At 33.1% G+C, this 25,515-nt stretch overlaps 4 protein-coding genes across 5 annotated transcripts in view; 2 read left to right on the forward strand and 2 right to left on the reverse strand.

The window, feature by feature from the left end:
• The window catches only part of LOC114659130 (calcium-activated chloride channel regulator 1-like), a 257,992-nt gene that overhangs the window by 145,691 nt on the left and 86,786 nt on the right, over positions 1–25,515 (forward strand). The window lies entirely within an intron of this gene.
• LOC127529452 (uncharacterized) lies at positions 775–4,788 on the reverse strand. The gene is made up of 3 exons (XM_051933073.1): positions 4,148–4,788; positions 1,987–2,171; positions 775–1,655 (listed from the first exon to the last, which is right to left on the reverse strand). Exons 2-3 carry the CDS (start codon positions 2,169–2,171, stop codon positions 902–904), a joined length of 939 nt encoding a protein of 312 aa, XP_051789033.1. The 5' UTR covers positions 4,148–4,788; the 3' UTR covers positions 775–901.
• On the forward strand, positions 10,135–16,597 carry LOC127529320 (uncharacterized). Its single transcript, XM_051932439.1, has 4 exons — positions 10,135–10,414; positions 13,008–13,243; positions 15,214–15,398; positions 15,730–16,597. Exons 1-4 carry the CDS (start codon positions 10,135–10,137, stop codon positions 16,481–16,483), a joined length of 1,455 nt encoding a protein of 484 aa, XP_051788399.1. The 3' UTR covers positions 16,484–16,597.
• LOC127529321 (uncharacterized) lies at positions 19,220–24,634 on the reverse strand. Its single transcript, XM_051932440.1, has 6 exons — positions 24,432–24,634; positions 21,801–21,932; positions 20,976–21,247; positions 20,650–20,733; positions 20,343–20,426; positions 19,220–19,309 (listed from the first exon to the last, which is right to left on the reverse strand). Exons 1-6 carry the CDS (start codon positions 24,592–24,594, stop codon positions 19,220–19,222), a joined length of 825 nt encoding a protein of 274 aa, XP_051788400.1. The 5' UTR covers positions 24,595–24,634.

Genomic DNA, 25,515 nt, shown 5'->3' on the forward strand with positions numbered 1-25,515 from the left:
GGCTATACATCAGTTCAAGAATTTAAAAGAGAATTTAAAACTATACTTAATTCTGAGTATGCATTTGGAATGACCATATTATGAAATTGCAAAACAAAAATAACACTTGAAATGTCTTTGAATGAAACTTTTAGATATCTTTTTTACTGAGTAACTGAAGTTCAGGTTGACACAACAGATAATACTGTATGTATTTTTGAATGAGAGCTAATTCATTTGGGTATAGTTGATATTTTCATGCATATTTCATATATTTAGTAACATTTTCTCAGTTAATATTTGTAATCCTGTTTACTTTCACCATTTAAATGTTTCTGATATTGTCATTTAAAATACTGGCTGTTAATGATAATATGTGAATATATATTGTTTTCAGTACAAGTTGTTGATTTAAAATAAGTTGTTTAATTAATTCAAATAAGGTGTAGTTTATGTACAAACAAATTGTACATCTATGTTTATTCAACTTCATTAAAAAATGTATAATTTTCTTCAAATGTTTTGAGTTGGTGAATTATGTGTCACATGTCAAGGCATGTAATACTCAGTAATTTGTTTTAATCGTGAATGAAACAGTAAAAAGAGAGAGAGTTTATTTTTCTTTTTAAAAATTATTAAAACAAAAATGTATGGCATTTGTTAAATGAATAATACTGTAAAATAAATGTACAACTTAATGCTTAATCATGTCTTTTTTATTGTCAAAGTTTACAGAATTCAGTTCTGCACACAACAATCATTACCATAAATAACTGTAAGACCATTTTACAATAAAGTAAAAATGAATTTTGGTTGGTTATAACACGCTGTTTACCATGTAGTATGCATTACTGTCGATGCTGGACCTTGCCAATGTACTCATGAACAATTTTTTAATACTACATGCAAAATGGAGTGGACACTATGTTTGGGTATCTGTTAATAGCTCATTGGCCTTTTGAACACAACATGCATATTTATCTTTTAAATTTGTTTCTAGCTGAATAGCATCTTGTAGTATCTGTAGATTTTGGACAGACATTTCAAGTGGGTTGAATGTCTCCTGAGACTCCATATATGCATCATCTGAAAATGATGCACCTATTCTTTGTAAATGTTCTATTAAACTCTCTCTAAACTGTTGTGTATTCATGTCAGACAGACTTGTTTGGTGAGATATAGTGGACAAGCTATCAAACCATATTTGTTCCGGTGTTCTGTTGTGTTCAGTTCTAATTCTATGTTTATTCCAGCCTTCTCTGAACATTTCCAATCTTTGATTAATTGTTGAGTAGTAAACATATTGTAGACATCCTTTGTGTAAACTGTTGCCTTCTTCAAGTATTCCATTATCTTCCATTTCATAAAATTCTTTGTAGATGGGGAAGAGAACCTGTTGAAATACATCTCTCCATAGCCTTTCAATTCTCTGGTTGTGGACAGAAAGTCCAGTTATATGGCTGCCACGGTGTAATCCTCTGATGGCATTCATAAGCAGTGCTACCTGAACATTTTCTGTGCCTTGGTCAGACCTCACTCTTAATGGTAATCCATACTGTAGAGCACCCCTGCAGAAAGTCTGTAGCACCGTGGATGAAGAATTATTTGTAGCACAACTTAAATAAGGTATTAGACGGGAAAAGCCATCGATAGCACCATGTACAACAAAGCCCCACCTATCCATCAAAAGAAAAAATGTTAAGCACATGTGCAGTTTAGTGAAAAAATTGAATTATAGATTAGGTTCCAGAAGGAAAACACAAATAATATACATGTTTATACATACAGATATGAAAACTGTTTTCTGGATAATGAAAATGTTTAGAATTACACATAATTACCTATTCTATTTTCTATTGCTTAAAAAAATAATATCAGTTATTTTATGCAAAAAATATAGCTGTATAAACTAAAAAGTGTCACATATTAATTTGGTCCACTTAAGACAATAATGAAGCTGAAAGTGATATTCATTAAATTAAGAAATAAATCTTACAGGTCTTTTACCTTATAAGCTTCATGTGACTGTCAATGTGCCATATACTGTTAGGTGAGACGGCATGGTATGACCTTCTTTGAACAGTTTGTGACCATCTCTGAGCAGTGCCAACTGGGTCAAGTCTAGCCAATGTGCGTCGAAGTCTGTCCCTTTGCACATGTATTCCCCTTGCTCTTAGCATTCCTGACATCATCTGTTAAAAAAACATAATTTGAACATTTTTAAATAAACTGATAATTTTAAACATTAAAGCTGATTGTACAGGGTGTGTAATTATAGGTAACCATCATGTTGTAAGGAAATTAAATGTTTGTTTTCTGAGCATTACAGCTACATAAACTTATAAGATCTTGCCAAGGAACATATTTTATTTTAAAAAGATTGTTGGTAAGTGATATATTCAATAAGAATTAATGAAATGGAAGGGAGTGTGGCATGGTAGTACAGTGGTAGTGCTGCTTTGTTCACATCCCAGTCCTCTCCATGTGAAGTTTGCATGTTCTCCCTGTGGCCATCTGGGTTTCCTCCCACAGTTGAAAGACGTACAGGTTAGTGTAAATGGTGATGCTAAAATTTCGCCTCAGATATGTATGTGTGTGTGTATGATCACCCTGTGATGAACTGATGACCCATCCATGGATTGTTCCTGCCTTGCACCTGATGCTTACTGGAATAGGCTCCAGCTACCCTGTGACCCATCGGATGAAGTGGATTTACAAAATGAATGGATGGATTGGGAGGGATAGCATTGTGTCGCAGAAGTTGTTATTGGTGCTATGAAATTACAGTATGTGAAATACTGCAAAACTTAGAATATAGTTCACAATTATGTTTGAAAGCTGACAAATTTGTTGTGAGAAAATATTTTTTTTCAATTTCATATATGATATTCTATGTCAAAACACGTAAAAAATTATTTAAGGTCAGTCAGTCAGTCATTCCCAATCTTACTTAATCCAAGCCAAGCCCTGACAGCTGTGGGCATTAACAACCCGAGACAAGGAGCCAGTCTATCACAGGGCTGTTACTTAAGATTATAAAAAAGAGCTGTTTAGTACTTCTATATATCTTAATTAAAACTATGTCTCTTAGTTTTTTTAACCCTTTAACATATTAGATTTTTATGTGTTTTTTTTCCATTTCTACTGGGTAGTGTAGAAATAAATAATAGTGTTGTTTCACAACTTAACAATTATTTATGTTTTGTGAATTTGCTCACTGTCTGTGGATTTTGCAAATTCCACCTCTGTCTATATAGGTTTTCTTCCATATCCGAGCAGATATACAGGTTAGGATAAAAATACACTCTAAATTGATGAGTCTGAACAAAAGCAGAATTTCTGATTAACATGTCCTCCAGAATAGGGTAGAGGTTCCTGCCTTGCTGACAATGCTACAAGGGAATTCTTTGGTCCTAGATAATTCTAAATTGGAGTAAGAAGGTCTGAAAGTTGAATGAATGGGCAAAAAAGTAATACTCAATAAGTGAATGAACGATGGATAAATCATAATACATTTTAATTGAAAGTTATTTTTGTTTTAAAAAATTTGTGTGCCCTTTGTTTTCCTGTGTAAATCCACTCATAACTATATGCAGAGTTTATTGTATTGATTCTGAAAAGATCAAAAGTACACATTTTCCTACTGTTCTATTCATACTGTATATTATTATCATTATCATTATCATGTTAAATCGTTATAGAAGTTTTGTTTTGTGTGGACATCAATTCTGCATTTAAAGTTCCTTTTCTTCCACTTTACATAGTGTCATTTTCTAACCTGCTCAATCCAGACCTGGGTCGCAGGGGGGCAAGCAATTGGCACAAGGCAGGAACAAACCCTGGACTGGGCGCCAGTCCATCTCAGGGCGACCCATAAACACACATCAGGGCTAATTTAGTATTGCCAGTTCACCAAACCTGCACGTCTTTGGGCAGTGGGAGAGAACTGGAGCCACAACTAGATGAAATCCATGCAGACACAGGGAGAACATGCAAACTCCATGTGGTAGAACTGACTTTAAAAATTGCACGTTTCATATGCTGTACTGAAGCATAAATATTTACCAACATATATTTTCATATTTTGTGTTCCAATTTAACAATATATTTTTGTTTCACTTTGGAGTGTAACCCTGGAATGCATAAAATACAAAACAAATAATTATACCTCAGAACCGGCATTTGGACAACTTGCTTGTAGTCTTTTGCATTCTTCATCCAGTTCATTATCTGCTATACTGCTGAATTTCTGTCTTGGTGACAGACCCTCAGTTTTCAGGCGTTTATAAATATAAGATGCAGAACATCCTATGTGTTCTGCAATTCTTTTCCCTGTGTATCCTTGTGAAATTAATAGCTTCAGTTGTTCTTTAGAGATTTCAACTTTTGGCAAACCAAACTGACCTATTATGAAACAATTTAAAAGAATAATAATAAAGCATCCTACTTTATGTCAATCAACAATAAATGTGTACTAACATTATTTATGAACAACTTACTAAAACAGTCTAATTTCAAAAAATAAGAATTCATTTTGAAAATGTTAAATGTTTATGCAGCAATACCAGCATTTACTAATATATACTAAGGAAAAAGGTAATTTTCATTATGTTTAAAACCAGGTTGAAAATACTTTTGTACTGCTGTGTTTGTGTTTAGGAGTCATTTGTGTCATGATGTGTTAACTTCAGCTGTAATAACCTTTTTTTAGTGTTTACTGATGGATTGTGTATGAATGACTTAAGATGGACTAAACAAGAAAGCTTGACATATCCATTAAATTACTGGATAAAAGAAAACTTCAAAAAGAAAAAATGAATATAAAAAGTAATAAGGAAATGTTTGGTGTAAATCTAATAACATCCTCACAGGTTTAAATTCCAAACTTCTCACTGTATCTTCCTGTTCAAGTCAGCACTGCAGTACAACATAACATTGTGAAGGCTGCTTAATGAAAGTCAGGTTAGGTGAGGCTGGGACTGATTCCAGAAGAGCTGAGCACAAGAAACTGCTGCAAGCATGGACCCCGCCACACTAACTCTAACAGAAGGAGAATTTGGAAACAGTCAGTCTACCTAAGTGCATGCTTTTGGATTTGTGGGAGTAGAACTGAAGTGAACAGGTAACATGAAAACACTGACAACATCCAGGTGTGGGATTTGAATTCTGGATGCTAAATCTGTTAGCCAGATGCACAAACGTCTGTTCCTCCAATATCGTAATATTCTGCATAAGTGAAGCACTTTGAAATACTGTATTCATTGAAAATAAATGCATGAAATTAAGATTAATTTAAACTGATGACATAGTGTTGTTGAACAAGCCCGTTGGACTTGGGCTTAAGGATGATAACAAGTTGAGGTGCTTTTACAATGGAGTAGCATGTTGTCCCCACATTTCTTTTTTTTCCCCCAGAACTGTGGTTCCTTTCAATGTCATGAACATGTTATTAAATCACCTGGTCAGTCTTAACTGGCAGAGTTTTCATATAGCAGTGTTTGAATGAGAGCCAAGACTGCATGCTGTTCCATTCATATTTTGTGCCCAGTACTGCTGAACAAAAATTGAAAGACAGGACAATTGAAAAAAGTGGCATATTCTAGTGAAATAGGCAGAAAATCAGTGTGCGCAATAATCCCAATGAATCTGTGTTGTAATAAAAAATAATTTTACTCCTAACTGCAGAACGAGTTAAAAATGGTTACTCAAAAAGATGCAGCTCTCTGAAATATTGCAGATAAACAGTGAAATATGTGAGAGTTCTTGTAGGTATTCTTGCATTCTGTCACTTGCAAGAGATGCTGATGCAAGAAAAATGGATACTTTTATTATGGCCTTTGCAGCGTGGGTGTACAGTAGGTGATTCCATCATGTGATCAGTTAGGCCAAATTCAGAATTCTCCTACACTCGCACCTGGTGCTGTTGAGACAGGCTAGAACTCTCACAACTATAAAATTGGACGAAGAATATTCTCTAAATGTATTTATTTACTTATGTATTTAATGTGACTTATTATAATAAAACAACAAGGAAATCATATTCAACATATCTCGTTCAATTCACCATAGGCGTTAAAATACTATACAAGTTTAATTCTTTGCTGTGGTGGAGAAAAATCTCTGTTCAGCCAGAGACTATCAGAAATTATTGAGCATCTTTTAAGCATTTTTGTTTTTACGATATCTTAGGACGTGTAGCAAAGTGTCGCGAATGTATTTATTTAAAGTGACAACACTCTTAAAATCGCGCAGGTAAAAATGTTGTTTTTATTGTTGGTATGGAAATAAAAAAAATTAAAATTAAACACCCCTTAAAGTTGAACTAATTGCATTTTTCTTCAATACATCCGACTCATTAATTCAGTTTATGAACATGCTCTTTCCAGCATGGGGCTACAAAACAGTATGGTCACGGACAAGAAAGCGACAGTGGATGGGGTGAGGCAGTGCATACTTACATTTACTTTAGATTCCAGCTTAGATTAAATAATTACCTCCGGAGTCAAGTATCAAGAACTGACTGGCCCAACATACTGCAACACAGGAGTTTAATGAAACTACTGAACTGAGAAAGAATAACGCCACTGTAATATATTGCATTTTAAATCGTCTTCATTATGTTATTAATATGAAAATAACATTTTTAAAAATGTCACAAGACGCAGTGTTAAATTTAAGTCAACCCTAGGTGATTCAGTTGAAAAGAAAATACAATTGAATGCAGTTATATGTGCATATCGTTAAATGATTGATCAGAAAGAAAGTCTATGTATGTGTTATCCACAAATAAAGACGTTAATTGTTCTTAATAAATTATGATTAAAAAATGTCATCAATACGTTTTGACATTCCATGTCAAAGGTCAGTTTTTCTAAACTATACCAATAAAGCAACATAAATATTATTCAACTGCACAAAACATGTTTGCCCTATTGATCAGTTTACTTTCTTATTTAACATTAATTTAAAATGATATTCATACTTTTGCGATGCTTACCTCCTTTAATGCGTGTAGCAAGAAAGTTGTTGATAACTGGTGGAGAGTTTCTGGCATCGTATCTTTCAATTCGTGGTATCAAATCCTCAAAACAATCTGTCAATTGTACTCTAATATTTTCTGGTAATGCCGATGAAATTCTATCAAAGTTGTGTTTTGCATTTTGCAATAAATTCTTAGTATCAGAATCAATCACAGACCCTTCCAGAATATTTCTTTCTATTGCAGTGAACACAGTTCTAATAGTCCTAAGAACTTGAGAAGTCTCTGCCTGCGCCATTGGAATCTGAACAGGCAGTGAACCTTAACAGGAAGTTATTGAAAATGTATTTGAGATATCATGAAATGTATTTGAGATATCTTGAAATGTGCAGGAAGTTATTTTAAGATATCTTGAAATGTATTTGAGATATCTTGAAATGTGCAGGAAGTCATTTTAAGATATCTTGAAATGTATTTGAGATATCTTGAAATGTGCAGGAAGTCATTTTAAGATATCTTGAAATGTATTTGAGATATCTTGAAATGTGCAGGAAGTCATTTTAAGATATCTGAAAATGCATTTCAGATATCTCAAAATGAATTTGGGATATCTTAAAATGAGAAGGAAGTTATTTTAAGATATCTCGAAATATAATTTAGATATCTTAAAAAGCATTTAAGATATCTTGAAATTCATTGTTGTTTCAGATATCTGAAATACATTTTTAGATATCTAAAATTAATTTCATGATATCTTAAAATGGGTCTCTGCTCTATTTCAGATATCTAACAATGTATTTCAAGATATCTAAAATTGTATTTCAAGATATCTAAAATACATTTTAAGATATCTTTAAAAGGACATTCAATTATTTTAAGATATCTCAATAGCATTTTCAGATATCTACAATACAATTTCAGATATCTCAAATACATTTCCAGATATCTCAAAACAGCTTCCTGTCCATTTTCAGATATCTCAAATACATTTTCAGATATCTCAACATCACTTCCTGCTCATTTCAAGATATCTCAAATACATTTTAAGATATCTTATAATAAACAAGAAGTCCCATTGAAATAATAGGCAGTTTTACAGGAAATGATTTTGAGATATCTTGAAATGCATTTAAGATATCTTAAAATGCATGAAAGGTCAATTTAAGATATCTGAAAATTCATTTGAGATATCTTGAAATGCAGACACAACTATTTTAAGATATCTGAAACTGTATTTGAGATATCTTGAAATGCATTTGAGATATCCCAAAATGTATTGCAGATATCTTAAAATGTAAAGGAAATTATTTTAAGATATCTCAAAGCGAGTTTCAGATATCTTAAAAAGTAAATTACATTTTAAGATATCCGAAATTCATTTTGAGATATCTCTAAATGTTAATTTGGCTTGCCATAATTTTAAGATATCTAAAAAGAATTGTATGATATCTCAAACAGATTTCAAGATATCTTGAAGTGATATGCTGCACATTTTCAGATATCTGAAATGCATTTCAAGATATCTTAAATGCAATTTGAGATATCTTGAAATATGTTCATGTGCATTTTGAGATATCTCAAATACATTTCAAGATATCTTAAAATACATCTGCAGGCATTTTGAGATATCTGAAATACATTTTCAGATATCTTAAAATAGCTTTCTGCACATTTCAAGATATCTCAAATACATTTTCAGATATCTTAAAATAACTTCCTGTAAAATTTCTTATACTTTCAATGGAACTTCCTGCCTATTTTAAGATATCTTGAACTGCATTTAAGATATCTCGAAATGCACAGGAAGTGATTTTGAGATATCATGAAATGTATTTGAGATATCTTGAAATGTGCAGGAAGTTATTTTAAGATATCTTGAAATGTATTTGAGATATCTTGAAATGTGCAGGAAGTCATTTAAGATATCTTGAAATGTATTTGAGATATCTTGAATGTGAAGGAAGTCATTTTAAGATATCTTGAAATGTATTTTAGATATCTTGAAATGTGCAGGAAGTCATTTTAAGATATCTGAAAATGCATTTCAGATATCTCAAAATGAATTTGGGATATCTTAAAATGAGAAGGAAGTTATTTTAAGATATCTCGAAATATAATTTAGATATCTTAAAAAGCATTTAAGATATCTTGAAATTCATTGTTGTTTCAGATATCTGAAATACATTTTTAGATATCTAAAATTAATTTCATGATATCTTAAAATGGGTCTCTGCTCTATTTCAGATATCTAACAATGTATTTCAAGATATCTAAAATTGTATTTCAAGATATCTAAAATGCATTTTAAGATATCTTTAAAAGGACACTCAATTATTTCAAGATATCTCAGTAGCACTTTCAGATATCTACAATACAATTTAAGATATCTCAAATACATTTCCAGATATCTCAAAACAGCTTCCTGCCCATTTTCAGATATCTCAAATACATTTTCAGATATCTCAACATCACTTCCTGCTCATTTCAAGATATCTCAAATACATTTTAAGATATCTTATAATAAACAAGAAGTCCCATTGAAATAATAGGCAATTTTACAGGAAATGATTTTGAGATATCTTGAAATGCATTTAAGATATCTTAAAATGCATGAAAGGTCAATTTAAGATATCTGAAAATTCATTTGAGATATCTTGAAATAGACACAATTATTTTGAGATATCTGAAACTGTATTTGAGATATCTTGAAATGCATTTGAGATATCCCGAAATGTATTGCAGATATCTTAAAATGTAAAGGAAGTATTTTAAGATATCTCAAAGCGAGTTTCAGATATCTTAAAAAGTAAATTACATTTTAAGATATCCGAAATTCATTTCAAGATATCTTAAATGTTAATTTGGCTTGCCATAAAGATATCTAAAATTGTATTTCAGATATCTAAAATGCATTTTAAGATATCTTTAAAAGGACACCAATTATTTCAAGATATCTCAATAGCATTTCAGATATCTACAATACAATTTAAGATATCTCAATACATTTCAAGATATCTTAAAATGACTTCCTGCACATTTCAAGATATCTCAAATACATTTCAAGATATCTTAAAATAACTTCGTGCACATTTCAAGATATCTCAAATACATTTCATGATATCTCAAATACATTTTCAATAACTTCCTGTTAAGGTTCACTGCCTGTTCAGATTCCAATGGTGCAGGCAGAGACTTCTCAAGTTCTTAGGACTATTAGAACTGTGTTCACTGCAATAGAAAGAAATATTCTGGAAGGGTCTGTGATTGATTCTGATACTAAGAATTTATTGCAAAATGCAAAACACAACTTTGATAGAATTTCATCGGCATTACCAGAAAATATTAGAGTACAATTGACAGATTGTTTTGAGGATTTGATACCACGAATTGAAAGATACGATGCCAGAAACTCTCCACCAGTTATCAACAACTTTCTTGCTACACGCATTAAAGGAGGTAAGCATCGCAAAAGTATGAATATCATTTTAAATTAATGTTAAATAAGAAAGTAAACTGATCAATAGGGCAAACATGTTTTGTGCAGTTGAATAATATTTATGTTGCTTTATTGGTATAGTTTAGAAAAACTGACCTTTGACATGGAATGTCAAAACGTATTGATGACATTTTTTAATCATAATTTATTAAGAACAATTATCATCTTTATTTGTGGATAACACATACATAGACTTTCTTTCTGATCAATCATTTAACGATATGCACATATAACTGCATTCAATTGTATTTTCTTTTCAACTGAATCACCTAGGGTTGACTTAAATTTAACACTGCGTCTTGTGACATTTTTAAAAATGTTATTTTCATATTAATAACATAATGAAGACGATTTAAAATGCAATATATTACAGTGGCGTTATTCTTTCTCAGTTCAGTAGTTTCATTAAACTCCTGTGTTGCAGTATGTTGGGCCAGTCAGTTCTTGATACTTGACTCCGGAGGTAATTATTTAATCTAAGCTGGAATCTAAAGTAAATGTAAGTATGCACTGCCTCACCCCATCCACTGTCGCTTTCTTGTCCGTGACCATACTGTTTTGTAGCCCCATGCTGGAAAGAGCATGTTCATAAACTGAATTAATGAGTCGGATGTATTGAAGAAAAATGCAATTAGTTCAACTTTAAGGGGTGTTTAATTTTAATTTTTTTTATTTCCATACCAACAATAAAAACAACATTTTTACCTGCGCGATTTTAAGAGTGTTGTCACTTTAAATAAATACATTCGCGACACTTTGCTACACGTCCTAAGATATCGTAAAAACAAAAATGCTTAAAAGATGCTCAATAATTTCTGATAGTCTCTGGCTGAACAGAGATTTTTCTCCACCACAGCAAAGAATTAAACTTGTATAGTATTTTAACGCCTATGGTGAATTGAACGAGATATGTTGAATATGATTTCCTTGTTGTTTTATTATAATAAGTCACATTAAATACATAAGTAAATAAATACATTTAGAGAATATTCTTCGTCCAATTTTATAGTTGTGAGAGTTCTAGCCTGTCTCAACAGCACCAGGTGCGAGTGTAGGAGAATTCTGAATTTGGCCTAACTGATCACATGATGGAATCACCTACTGTACACCCACGCTGCAAAGGCCATAATAAAAGTATCCATTTTTCTTGCATCAGCATCTCTTGCAAGTGACAGAATGCAAGAATACCTACAAGAACTCTCACATATTTCACTGTTTATCTGCAATATTTCAGAGAGCTGCATCTTTTTGAGTAACCATTTTTAACTCGTTCTGCAGTTAGGAGTAAAATTATTTTTTATTACAACACAGATTCATTGGGATTATTGCGCACACTGATTTTCTGCCTATTTCACTAGAATATGCCACTTTTTTCAATTGTCCTGTCTTTCAATTTTTGTTCAGCAGTACTGGGCACAAAATATGAATGGAACAGCATGCAGTCTTGGCTCTCATTCAAACACTGCTATATGAAAACTCTGCCAGTTAAGACTGACCAGGTGAGTTAATAACATGTTCATGACATTGAAAGGAACCACAGTTCTGGGGGAAAAAAAAGAAATGTGGGGACAACATGCTACTCCATTGTAAAAGCACCTCAACTTGTTATCATCCTTAAGCCCAAGTCCAACGGGCTTGTTCAACAACACTATGTCATCAGTTTAAATTAATCTTAATTTCATGAATTTATTTTCAATGAATACAGTATTTCAAAGTGCTTCACTTATGCAGAATATTACGATATTGGAGGAACAGACGTTTGTGCATCTGGCTAACAGATTTAGCATCCAGAATTCAAATCCCACACCTGGATGTTGTCAGTGTTTTCATGTTACCTGTTCACTTCAGTTCTACTCCCACAAATCCAAAAGCATGCACTTAGGTAGACTGACTGTTTCCAAATTCTCCTTCTGTTAGAGTTAGTGTGGCGGGGTCCATGCTTGCAGCAGTTTCTTGTGCTCAGCTCTTCTGGAATCAGTCCCAGCCTCACCTAACCTGACTTTCATTAAGCAGCCTTCACAATGTTATGTTGTACTGCAGTGCTGACTTGAACAGGAAGATACAGTGAGAAGTTTGGAATTTAAACCTGTGAGGATGTTATTAGATTTACACCAAACATTTCCTTATTACTTTTTATATTCATTTTTTCTTTTTGAAGTTTTCTTTTATCCAGTAATTTAATGGATATGTCAAGCTTTCTTGTTTAGTCCATCTTAAGTCATTCATACACAATCCATCAGTAAACACTAAAAAAAGGTTATTACAGCTGAAGTTAACACATCATGACACAAATGACTCCTAAACACAAACACAGCAGTACAAAAGTATTTTCAACCTGGTTTTAAACATAATGAAAATTACCTTTTTCCTTAGTATATATTAGTAAATGCTGGTATTGCTGCATAAACATTTAACATTTTCAAAATGAATTCTTATTTTTTGAAATTAGACTGTTTTAGTAAGTTGTTCATAAATAATGTTAGTACACATTTATTGTTGATTGACATAAAGTAGGATGCTTTATTATTATTCTTTTAAATTGTTTCATAATAGGTCAGTTTGGTTTGCCAAAAGTTGAAATCTCTAAAGAACAACTGAAGCTATTAATTTCACAAGGATACACAGGGAAAAGAATTGCAGAACACATAGGATGTTCTGCATCTTATATTTTTAAACGCCTGAAAACTGAGGGTCTGTCACCAAGACAGAAATTCAGCAGTATAGCAGATAATGAACTGGATGAAGAATGCAAAAGACTACAAGCAAGTTGTCCAAATGCCGGTTCTGAGGTATAATTATTTGTTTTGTATTTTATGCATTCCAGGGTTACACTCCAAAGTGAAACAAAAATATATTGTTAAATTGGAACACAAAATATGAAAATATATGTTGGTAAATATTTATGCTTCAGTACAGCATATGAAACGTGCAATTTTTAAAGTCAGTTCTACCACATGGAGTTTGCATGTTCTCCCTGTGTCTGCATGGATTTCATCTAGTTGTGGCTCCAGTTCTCTCCCACTGCCCAAAGACGTGCAGGTTTGGTGAACTGGCAATACTAAATTAGCCCTGATGTGTGTTTATGGGTCGCCCTGAGATGGACTGGCGCCCGGTCCAGGGTTTGTTTCTGCCTTGTGCCAATTGCTTGCCCCCCTGCGACCCAGGTCTGGATTGAGCAGGTTAGAAAATGACACTATGTAAAGTGGAAGAAAAGGAACTTTAAATGCAGAATTGATGTCCACACAAAACAAAACTTCTATAACGATTTAACATGATAATGATAATAATATACAGTATGAATAGAACAGTAGGAAAATGTGTACTTTTGATCTTTTCAGAATCAATACAATAAACTCTGCATATAGTTATGAGTGGATTTACACAGGAAAACAAAGGGCACACAAATTTTTTAAAACAAAAATAACTTTCAATTAAAATGTATTATGATTTATCCATCGTTCATTCACTTATTGAGTATTACTTTTTTGCCCATTCATTCAACTTTCAGACCTTCTTACTCCAATTTAGAATTATCTAGGACCAAAGAATTCCCTTGTAGCATTGTCAGCAAGGCAGGAACCTCTACCCTATTCTGGAGGACATGTTAATCAGAAATTCTGCTTTTGTTCAGACTCATCAATTTAGAGTGTATTTTTATCCTAACCTGTATATCTGCTCGGATATGGAAGAAAACCTATATAGACAGAGGTGGAATTTGCAAAATCCACAGACAGTGAGCAAATTCACAAAACATAAATAATTGTTAAGTTGTGAAACAACACTATTATTTATTTCTACACTACCCAGTAGAAATGGAAAAAAAACACATAAAAATCTAATATGTTAAAGGGTTAAAAAAACTAAGAGACATAGTTTTAATTAAGATATATAGAAGTACTAAACAGCTCTTTTTTATAATCTTAAGTAACAGCCCTGTGATAGACTGGCTCCTTGTCTCGGGTTGTTAATGCCCACAGCTGTCAGGGCTTGGCTTGGATTAAGTAAGATTGGGAATGACTGACTGACTGACCTTAAATAATTTTTTACGTGTTTTGACATAGAATATCATATATGAAATTGAAAAAAAATATTTTCTCACAACAAATTTGTCAGCTTTCAAACATAATTGTGAACTATATTCTAAGTTTTGCAGTATTTCACATACTGTAATTTCATAGCACCAATAACAACTTCTGCGACACAATGCTATCCCTCCCAATCCATCCATTCATTTTGTAAATCCACTTCATCCGATGGGTCACAGGGTAGCTGGAGCCTATTCCAGTAAGCATCAGGTGCAAGGCAGGAACAATCCATGGATGGGTCATCAGTTCATCACAGGGTGATCATACACACACACATACATATCTGAGGCGAAATTTTAGCATCACCATTTACACTAACCTGTACGTCTTTCAACTGTGGGAGGAAACCCAGATGGCCACAGGGAGAACATGCAAACTTCACATGGAGAGGACTGGGATGTGAACAAAGCAGCACTACCACTGTACTACCATGCCACACTCCCTTCCATTTCATTAATTCTTATTGAATATATCACTTACCAACAATCTTTTTAAAATAAAATATGTTCCTTGGCAAGATCTTATAAGTTTATGTAGCTGTAATGCTCAGAAAACAAACATTTAATTTCCTTACAACATGATGGTTACCTATAATTACACACCCTGTACAATCAGCTTTAATGTTTAAAATTATCAGTTTATTTAAAAATGTTCAAATTATGTGTTTTTAACAGATGATGTCAGGAATGCTAAGAGCAAGGGGAATACATGTGCAAAGGGACAGACTTCGACGCACATTGGCTAGACTTGACCCAGTTGGCACTGCTCAGAGATGGTCACAAACTGTTCAAAGAAGGTCATACCATGCCGTCTCACCTAACAGTATATGGCACATTGACAGTCACATGAAGCTTATAAGGTAAAAGACCTGTAAGATTTATTTCTTAATTTAATGAATATCACTTTCAGCTTCATTATTGTCTTAAGTGGACCAAATTAATATGTGACACTTTTTAGTTTATACAGCTATATTTTTTGCATAAAATAACTGATATTATTTTTTTAAGCAATAGAAAATAGAATAGGTAATTATGTGTAATTCTAAACATTTTCATTATCCAGAAAACAGTTTTCATATCTGTATGTATAAACATGTATATTATTTGTGTTTTCCTTCTGGAACCTAATCTATAATTCAATTTTTTCACTAAACTGCACATGTGCTTAACATTTTTTCTTTTGATGGATAGGTGGGGCTTTGTTGTACATGGTGCTATCGATGGCTTTTCCCGTCTAATACCTTATTTAAGTTGTGCTACAAATAATTCTTCATCCACGGTGCTACAGACTTTCTGCAGGGGTGCTCTACAGTATGGATTACCATTAAGAGTGAGGTCTGACCAAGGCACAGAAAATGTTCAGGTAGCACTGCTTATGAATGCCATCAGAGGATTACACCATGGCAGCCATATAACTGGACTTTCTGTCCACAACCAGAGAATTGAAAGGCTATGGAGAGATGTATTTCAACAGGTTCTCTTCCCCATCTACAAAGAATTTTATGAAATGGAAGATAATGGAATACTTGAAGAAGGCAACAGTTTACACAAAGGATGTCTACAATATGTTTACTACTCAACAATTAATCAAAGATTGGAAATGTTCAGAGAAGGCTGGAATAAACATAGAATTAGAACTGAACACAACAGAACACCGGAACAAATATGGTTTGATAGCTTGTCCACTATATCTCACCAAACAAGTCTGTCTGACATGAATACACAACAGTTTAGAGAGAGTTTAATAGAACATTTACAAAGAATAGGTGCATCATTTTCAGATGATGCATATATGGAGTCTCAGGAGACATTCAACCCACTTGAAATGTCTGTCCAAAATCTACAGATACTACAAGATGCTATTCAGCTAGAAACAAATTTAAAAGATAAATATGCATGTTGTGTTCAAAAGGCCAATGAGCTATTAACAGATACCCAAACATAGTGTCCACTCCATTTTGCATGTAGTATTAAAAAATTGTTCATGAGTACATTGGCAAGGTCCAGCATCGACAGTAATGCATACTACATGGTAAACAGCGTGTTATAACCAACCAAAATTCATTTTTACTTTATTGTAAAATGGTCTTACAGTTATTTATGGTAATGATTGTTGTGTGCAGAACTGAATTCTGTAAACTTTGACAATAAAAAAGACATGATTAAGCATTAAGTTGTACATTTATTTTACAGTATTATTCATTTAACAAATGCCATACATTTTTGTTTTAATAATTTTTAAAAAGAAAAATAAACTCTCTCTCTTTTTACTGTTTCATTCACGATTAAAACAAATTACTGAGTATTACATGCCTTGACATGTGACACATAATTCACCAACTCAAAACATTTGAAGAAAATTATACATTTTTTAATGAAGTTGAATAAACATAGATGTACAATTTGTACATAAACTACACCTTATTTGAATTAATTAAACAACTTATTTTAAATCAACAACTTGTACTGAAAACAATATATATTCACATATTATCATTAACAGCCAGTATTTTAAATGACAATATCAGAAACATTTAAATGGTGAAAGTAAACAGGATTACAAATATTAACTGAGAAAATGTTACTGAATATATGAAATATGCATGAAAATATCAACTATACCCAAATGAATTAGCTCTCATTCAAAAATACATATTATCTGTTGTGTCAACCTGAACTTCAGTTACTCAGTAAAAAAGATATCTAAAAGTTTCATTCAAAGACATTTCAAGTGTTATTTTTGTTTTGCAATTTCATAATATGGTCATTCCAAATGCATACTCAGAATTAAGTATAGTTTTAAATTCTCTTTTAAATTCTTGAACTGATGTATAGCCAACTGGAATTTCCAAAGTGTTGCTGCAAGTATGTGCAATGGGTCGTCGCAAGCTACCGCATAACCAGTTGAACGTAATATTGATTTCAGTAGGCTGTAAAGGTGAACCTGTGACAAAATGCAAAAATTTGGACAGTTCATCAGGATCTATTGACTTAATGAAATCACACAAATAATAATATGCAACTTCTTCCTCTGGCCTGAGATCTGTTTCTGTTTTAAAGCATGTCAAAACACGTTCTGTAGTTGGCATTTCTTGCCAATATAGGTAGGAAATTGAGTCAATATCTAACTGTGACCAAAAAACTGTGAAATGGGAATCTGGAATTGACTGTCTTATAAAATTATTGAGGAACCCTGGTTTAATTATTAGTTCATTCTGTGCAATAAGAATGATCTGATCCTTAAGATTTATAGGTGTTGGGATACTATGCATACCATTTACAGAAAAAAATGTTAAGAGCTCTTGTTTTTCAAAGTCTCTTAATGTTTCAAAGTGGTTAATTGCTTTTTTTAGGAGGATCCTTTCTGAAGCAGTTACATGAAGCAGAAAGTCATCTATAAGAATGTTATTGTGAATGGTGGAGGTATTAAATACAATAGAAAGCAATGTTGACCTACAGAATCTTGGAGGTATACATCTGTTCAGCTGACACATATGAGACAATACTCTTCCCACAACTGTAAAGATTTCTTGTGCTTTATGATAATGATAGAGAGGTATACAAGGTACAAGAGCATCCTCACCTTTAAACCACTCAGTGAAGGCACAGTTCCAAAAGCAAGAAAAAAGATCTTTGGTTAATCCGCCAAAATCATGCCCTTCTTCTCCAATAAAATGTACTTGAAGCTTTTTGTTGAGGAGTTCTGTTGTTCCATAAATTCGCTGCATGTCATTCAATATTATTTCCCTGTTTATTTTGATAATGATTTCTTCCTCTATTAATCCTTCAAGCTCCGAAAAACCTCATAAAATACAACATGTTTTTATCAAGAAAGTGAAAAAAATAAACTGTGGAATATATACAGTAGTATGAAATGTAAGGGGCTAATCAAAACGTGAGAGCAACAGAAATTTCTGAGTCTATAAGAGGGACATAAAAAGAGGAATGTCTGGATGGAAAATACAAACGTGAGTCTTAAGAGAAAGTGTTGGAGCATGAGTAAGGACCATTAAACATCACAATTTCGTGAAGGGTTGTTTTTACCAAATTTGAGGCTTAATTGATTGTTGACTGTAATTTCTTGAAATCAAAGAGATGCATTTCCTTTTCTAAAAATGTAATCCAATGTACAGTACTCAATTTGTAAATTATAATGGTTTTGGTTAGATTTATGCATGAAAGTGACTGAATTACCCTGAGTAAAACTTACTTCTGTCAAGATGGAATCGTTTTTCTTCCAGTTGAGATACTTTAATCTGAACCTAACAGAAACAAAATAAAAATATTAATGATAAAATATGTAAGGATAACAAAACAAGTTCACAAGCACACACCTCATTTTCCAGAGTCCTTCCTGTTTCTCAATACATTCACACATATTTCTCCTTTCCTCCTATCACGTAATTTGCCCTTAATTCTGAATGTTTAAAACATTAAATATTTACCGTGGGAGTATCAGCATTTATATAAGCAAAAGGAGATTCTGGAGGACTTGGTACATTTGCCTCTTCATGCAGTCTGGATAATCGCAACTGCAAAAGCAAGTGATTGGAAAATGTTAATTTATTTATTGATTAATTAACTTTACTTTAGAAAATCAATAATGTTTCATTTTAAGTTTAAATAAAACTCATTGAAGATAAAATACATGCATCAGTAAGAGTCCATAAAAATTATACACTTAATATATGTTTAAAATGAAATTTACCTCTGATGTGCTGTTTTCATATTCTGCACTTCCAAGAAAGTTCTCAATATCACCAATCAAAATCTATAAAATGAACGACAGAAGAGCATATGATGAGCATAAAAACACTATTGAGCTAAGTTTAAGTGATGTACAGAACACATAAGTGACCAGATAAATCTGGCCTAAGCAAAACTGACAAAATATATTTACAGCAATTTGGTTAATTATAGGTAAAATATCAAATAAAAACACTGAAATAAACTAGTGCCCTATTCAGAGTTTTCTATCTTGATCCACTGCTTCTCGGATAGGCTGTATGGCTCCACCACTACAATAAGTATTAAGCAGGTGTGTCTGCATTTCAACTGATTAAGTTTTAAGAAAAACTTGAAAAAACGTAGGTGTTCTAAAACTTTTGGCCAAAGTGTGTACATATATATATATATATATATATACACACACACTGTGTACAGCTATGAACAGTATATAATGCATGTATATTAACACTATTACTGTATTTTATGCTTCAGAACGAAGTTAAAGCATTATTTATCATGTCACATAGCCAGAGCCTATCCCAGCAGTAATGAAAACAATGCAGAAAATAGACCTAGATGAGATGCCAGTCCATTACAGAAATACTTACTCAGGCATTCTAATACAAAACCAGTTTGACTGATTGATTTAACAGACTGTCTATAGACTGTGAGAGGAACCATGCATCCACACAGGGAACTAACAATGTATGTAGGCAATGCAACTTGCCATGACTAAATAATTTAAATTAATGTAACAGATCTCTTTAAAGACTGAAGAACAGTGTGGTGCAGAGGTTTGTGTGCTTCCTCAACACCTGGCTCAAAAGCCCATTATGGGACCTGCCCATATTGTTTATATTTACATTTTTTCAATAAGCTCCTGTTTCCTTTGACATCTCAAGTGCCTCATTTTTAGTTTTATCAGAAACTCTAAATTGGATTGGTATTGGTGACTATGGGAGTGTCTGATTGGCATACTGATTAGGGTTTGCTCTCTTCTTTTACCTCATGCTGCCATCAGCAGTTTCAAAAAATGGATAGATTAATGTAGTAAAGAATTTTACCAAATTACATACCTGGCTATCTACTTCTGCTTGAGGTTCTCTTGTGTTTTCCAGCCTATCTACATGTGGCTCCTGTGACAATGTTGCCTGCGCTCCCTATTAAATAAATCAGGTAAAGCAATAATCTATAAAACTGAATAAATAATTACAAAAAAAAAATAGTAATTTTTAACACTAAAATATCAATGTTATTTCTTTTATAAAGGATTTATCTTTATACTGAATATAATCAATAGTGGTGTCCTTAATAAGTAATGAACCTTATTTACTAACATTTAATATAATGGTTTTAAAATAACAAACAATACGAAATAAATACCTGATAACTTGTTTCTGCATGCACTTGACCTGGAATTTCTGGTCTAAATTCTGATTCTTCTTGTGCCGTGTGTATCTGCTCCATCTTGAAAAGGAAATGTAGAAAGGAATGTGGTGTTTAAATATACAGTAATACATAAAAACAAATGTGTGGATTCAGTTGAGTGACAAAGTGTAATTAACATGCAATGAAGCACAACTGCACAATATACTTTATAAATGCTCACTTAAGATTTTGCAGAATGACAGGTTCTTCTTTCTTCAGAGAGAGTATCATATTAATCAATGCACAATTTAACATATTATAAAAATTAGTGAGATTTCTACCTGAATCGGTAGTGGTATGTCACGGTGAGGAATTATGAATATTTTGCCTTTCCCAATTTTTTTCTGTAATTGAGCAGCAGTTTCAGTTTGCAAGCTATGCAAACGTCTCCCTTTCTCGGCTTTGGCAAAACTAAATCCTGTTAAGTGTAAAGGAACATTTGGGTAGCTTTCAATAATAAACTTCTCTAACTGGGGAATTGTCCAGTTCCTATTAATGGATGATTTGCTTCCATATCTGTCTTGAGTCCCAGGCTGCTCATGTTTTGGAGGACCTGAAATCAGAGAAATAATTATTGTACAAGTATGTAATGAAATTCCATAAATGATCTGCATACTGGATGAATACATAATTTAGTGCAATAATTTAAAACTGCTATGAAAACTGCATTGTGATGTCCTATTATGCACTGCTTACAAAACAACTAATTTTACTCAACTGGAAAAATCCTAATCAAACTTTTACATCTCATTAGGAAGATGATGCTCTATATTACCTAAAATTGGAAAATCTTAGTTTGATAACAAGAATTTCCTTTCCTTTCAGTGTTTTTTCAGTGTGCCTCCATATTCAATTAACACACATCAGACATTTTCTGCATGGCCAGATCTATACACACATACACTGACACACATACAAACATACATACATACATACATATATATATACTTGTATATACAAGATATATTTGCTCAACATTAGCTTTACAGAGATATGCAAATATGTAAGAAGTTAAAAGTAAGAGTTTATGGGAGGGGGTAGGAACAAATCCGCATTTGAAAGCAACTAGGTTGTCTAAAGAAATTACTTAAATGACGAGTACAAACCTAAGCCATTTCTTGTAAGACGTGAAAGTTCTGAGGGAGGTGGAACATACTCTTCATTGTGTTTCTGGAGAAGGAAAAAATTAAGTTTCCATATATCGCATTTTGATCTTCCTTTTTTTCTTGTTGTAGTATCTGGGGAAAACAAAAATTGAAATAAATGTAATCTGTGAAGTATCTTTCTAGGAAAATAAGTAATACTCTCGTACCTATCTGGAAATATATATTCTCTAACTGCAATTATTACTATTTAAATAGGACTGGCATCCACACGTTGTACACGATTTATAGTTTAATTTAGAGTTTTTTGTGCATACAGTGGTGTGAAAAACTATTTGCCCCCTTCCTGATTTCTTATTCTTTTGCATGTTTGTCACACAAAATGTTTCTGATCATCAAACACATTTAACCATTAGTCAAATATAACACAAGTAAACACAAAATGCAGTTTGTAAATGGTGGTTTTTATTATTTAGGGAGAAAAAAAAATCCAAACCTACATGGCCCTGTGTGAAAAAGTAATTGCCCCTTGAACCTAATAACTGATTGGGCCACCCTTAGCAGCAATAACTGCAATCAAGCGTTTGCAACAACTTGCAATGAGTCTTTTACAGCGCTCTGGAGGAATTTTGGCCCACTCATCTTTGCAAAATTGTTGTAATTCAGCTTTATTTGAGGGTTTTCTAGCATGAACCGCCTTTTTAAGGTCATGCCATAGCATCTCAATTGGATTCAGGTCAGGACTTTGACTAGGCCACTCCAAAGTCTTCATTTTGTTTTTCTTCAGCCATTCAGAGGTGGATTTGCTGGTGTGTTTTGGGTCATTGTCCTGTTGCAGCACCCAAGATCGCTTCAGCTTGAGTTGACGAACAGATGGCCGGACATTCTCCTTCAGGATTTTTTGGTAGACAGTAGAATTCATGGTTCCATCTATCACAGCAAGCCTTCCAGGTCCTGAAGCAGCAAAACAACCCCAGACCATCACACTACCACCACCATATTTTACTGTTGGTATGATGTTCTTTTTATGAAATGCTGTGTTCCTTTTACGCCAGATATAATGGGACATTTGCCTTCCAAAAAGTTCAACTTTTGACTCATCAGTCCACAAGGTATTTTCCCAAAAGTCTTGGCAATCATTGAGATGTTTCTTAGCAAAATTGAGACAAGCCCTAATGTTCTTTTTGCTTAACAGTGGTTTGCGTCTTGGAAATCTGCCATGCAGGCCGTTTTTGCCCAGTCTCTTTCTTATGGTGGAGTCGTGAACACTGACCTTAATTGAGGCAATTGAGGCCTGCAGTTCTTTAGACGTTGTCCTGGGGTCTTTTGTGACCTCTCGGATGAGTCGTCTCTGCGCTCTTGGGGTAATTTTGGTCGGCCGGCCACTCCTGGGAAGGTTCACCACTGTTCCATGTTTTTGCCATTTGTGGATAATGGCTCTCACTGTGGTTCGCTGGAGTCCCAAAGCTTTAGAAATGGCTTTATAACCTTTACCAGACTGATAGATCTCAATTACTTCTGTTCTCATTTGTTCCTGAATTTCTTTGGATCTTGGCATGATGTCTAGCTTTTGAGATGCTTTTGGTCTACTTCTCTGTGTCAGGCAGCTCCTATTTAAGTGATTTCTTGATTGAAACAGGTGTGGCAGTAATCAGGCCTGGGGGTGGCTACGGAAATTGAACTCAGGTGTGATACACCAGTTAGGTTATTTTTTAACAAGGGGGCAATTACTTTTTCACACAGGGCCATGTAGGTTTGGATTTTTTTTCTCCCTAAATAATAAACACCATCATTTAAAAACTGCATTTTGTGTTTACTTGTGTTATATTTGACTAATGGTTAAATGTGTTTGATGATCAGAAACATTTTGTGTGACAAACATGCAAAAGAATAAGAAATCAGGAAGGGGGCAAATAGTTTTTCACACCACTGTATGTGTTCAAGATTATGCTTCAACACAAGTCCTGTAGCATTGCAATAACAATAATGATGTACAGTATATGATTTCTGAACAGTCTTTTGACAGTTGCTGCAGTGATATGTGAAAGAAAAAAGAAAGTCAGACTTTACTTCAGAGTGATTATATTCTACAACAAGCATTATCTCAAGATATTACTGAATATACAGGAAATGTATTATTGCTTCTAATTTATGAAGTATTAGCATGTGTCATTAGAAAAAAATATTTATTTTAAACTAGGTAAAAGAAAAAAACATAATGAAAAAACGGAAAGAAGGAAAAAAATATATATATATGTTACTTCTGGTTTTACAGCCTTCACTCATAAACGTTTCTTTAAATGTAAAAAATACATGACTTATAATGTTGTTGACTAACTTTTGTTAGAAGTTATCATGGGTTACAAATCAATAAAACAGTGAGCTTTGTCAAGGAAAAGTAAACGGGTGAACTTTTTAATGACCTTCGCCATAGGTGTCCATTAAGCGCAAGTAAGGAACTTTGCCAGTTGAACACGTTTTCTTTTCTCTCTCCGAATATTCTCCTAACAGTGGATGAATGTTCGTTAGGTTTATTAATCAAAACTAGTGAAAACATTTTATCAAGGTATACGACCAGCGCTGTATAGGTGGGAGTAACCTGCATGTATTTAAAAATACTAAAATAATACAAACCCCCTGATAAAGGTGGTCTCCGTGCACTTCTTCTAAATAAAGCTCTAGTTTGTCTCACACAAGAAGCTGCAAAGTCATCTGCTTCTGCTGCTTCTTCAGCTTCTCGAACACACGACATGGCCCGGGTTAAAACACCCTGTAACTGTTCTCTTTCCGCTGACATCAGGTTAAATAATCACTGGTACAATTTTCTTTTGAAAGCAGAACATAAAACACATAATACATAATAACTGGCTTCACTTCATAACATAAACAAGGTAAAAGATTTAAAACAGTTAATATTTGTCTTAACTGGGCATATGCTTCATATGTCAAATAAGCAATGGAAGAAATCAGCGCATTGCACGAGTAAATTACAGAAAAACTATCACAAGAAAGGAGATTTAATGGTACTTTTTGTTGCTATTGATTAATAGTGTAACCTTCAAAAATATGTCTTACCGTTCGAGTTGCGGCCTTATGAAGCAATGTTTCAAGCTGCTTCATATGTACATTTATGTTTCGGTTAAAACGTAACAAATTTTTTGGTATTAGACGCGCACCCAATTGTAAAAGATTACCTTGTACTTTATGATGATCCCGTAATTACAAACTTATGGCTTTGTACGATCAATAATATAAACGTGGGTTTCCTTTTCTGAACAGAATACTGCAGCAATCACGATCAACGACAACTTGTGTAAATTTTCTTTTTACATTTTGTAATGCCAATACTTTACATAAACTCTGAATATGACGATACAAACTGAGGCCTAGATATTGTAAGCTTTATTACGAATATTCAAACACAGAATGCTACCTATATAAAACATGCACCGTACAGCACCCTCTGTTAACTTTAATGGGCGGAAGTATTACTAAAAAAAGAAAGTCATTTTATTACTTTTTAAGATATCTCGAAATATCTTCCTGTCTGTTCGCAGATATCTGAAATACATTTAATGATATCTCAAAATCACTTCCTGTGCATTTCGAGATATCTTAAATGCATTTTGAGATATCTTAAAATGGGCAGGAAGTTCCATTGAAAGTATAAGAAATTTTACAGGAAGTGATTTTAAGATATCTGAAAATGTATTTGAGA

Source organism: Erpetoichthys calabaricus, chromosome 10 (genome assembly GCF_900747795.2).
Source record: "Erpetoichthys calabaricus chromosome 10, fErpCal1.3, whole genome shotgun sequence".
NCBI classification, from domain to species: Eukaryota; Metazoa; Chordata; class Cladistia; order Polypteriformes; family Polypteridae; genus Erpetoichthys; species Erpetoichthys calabaricus.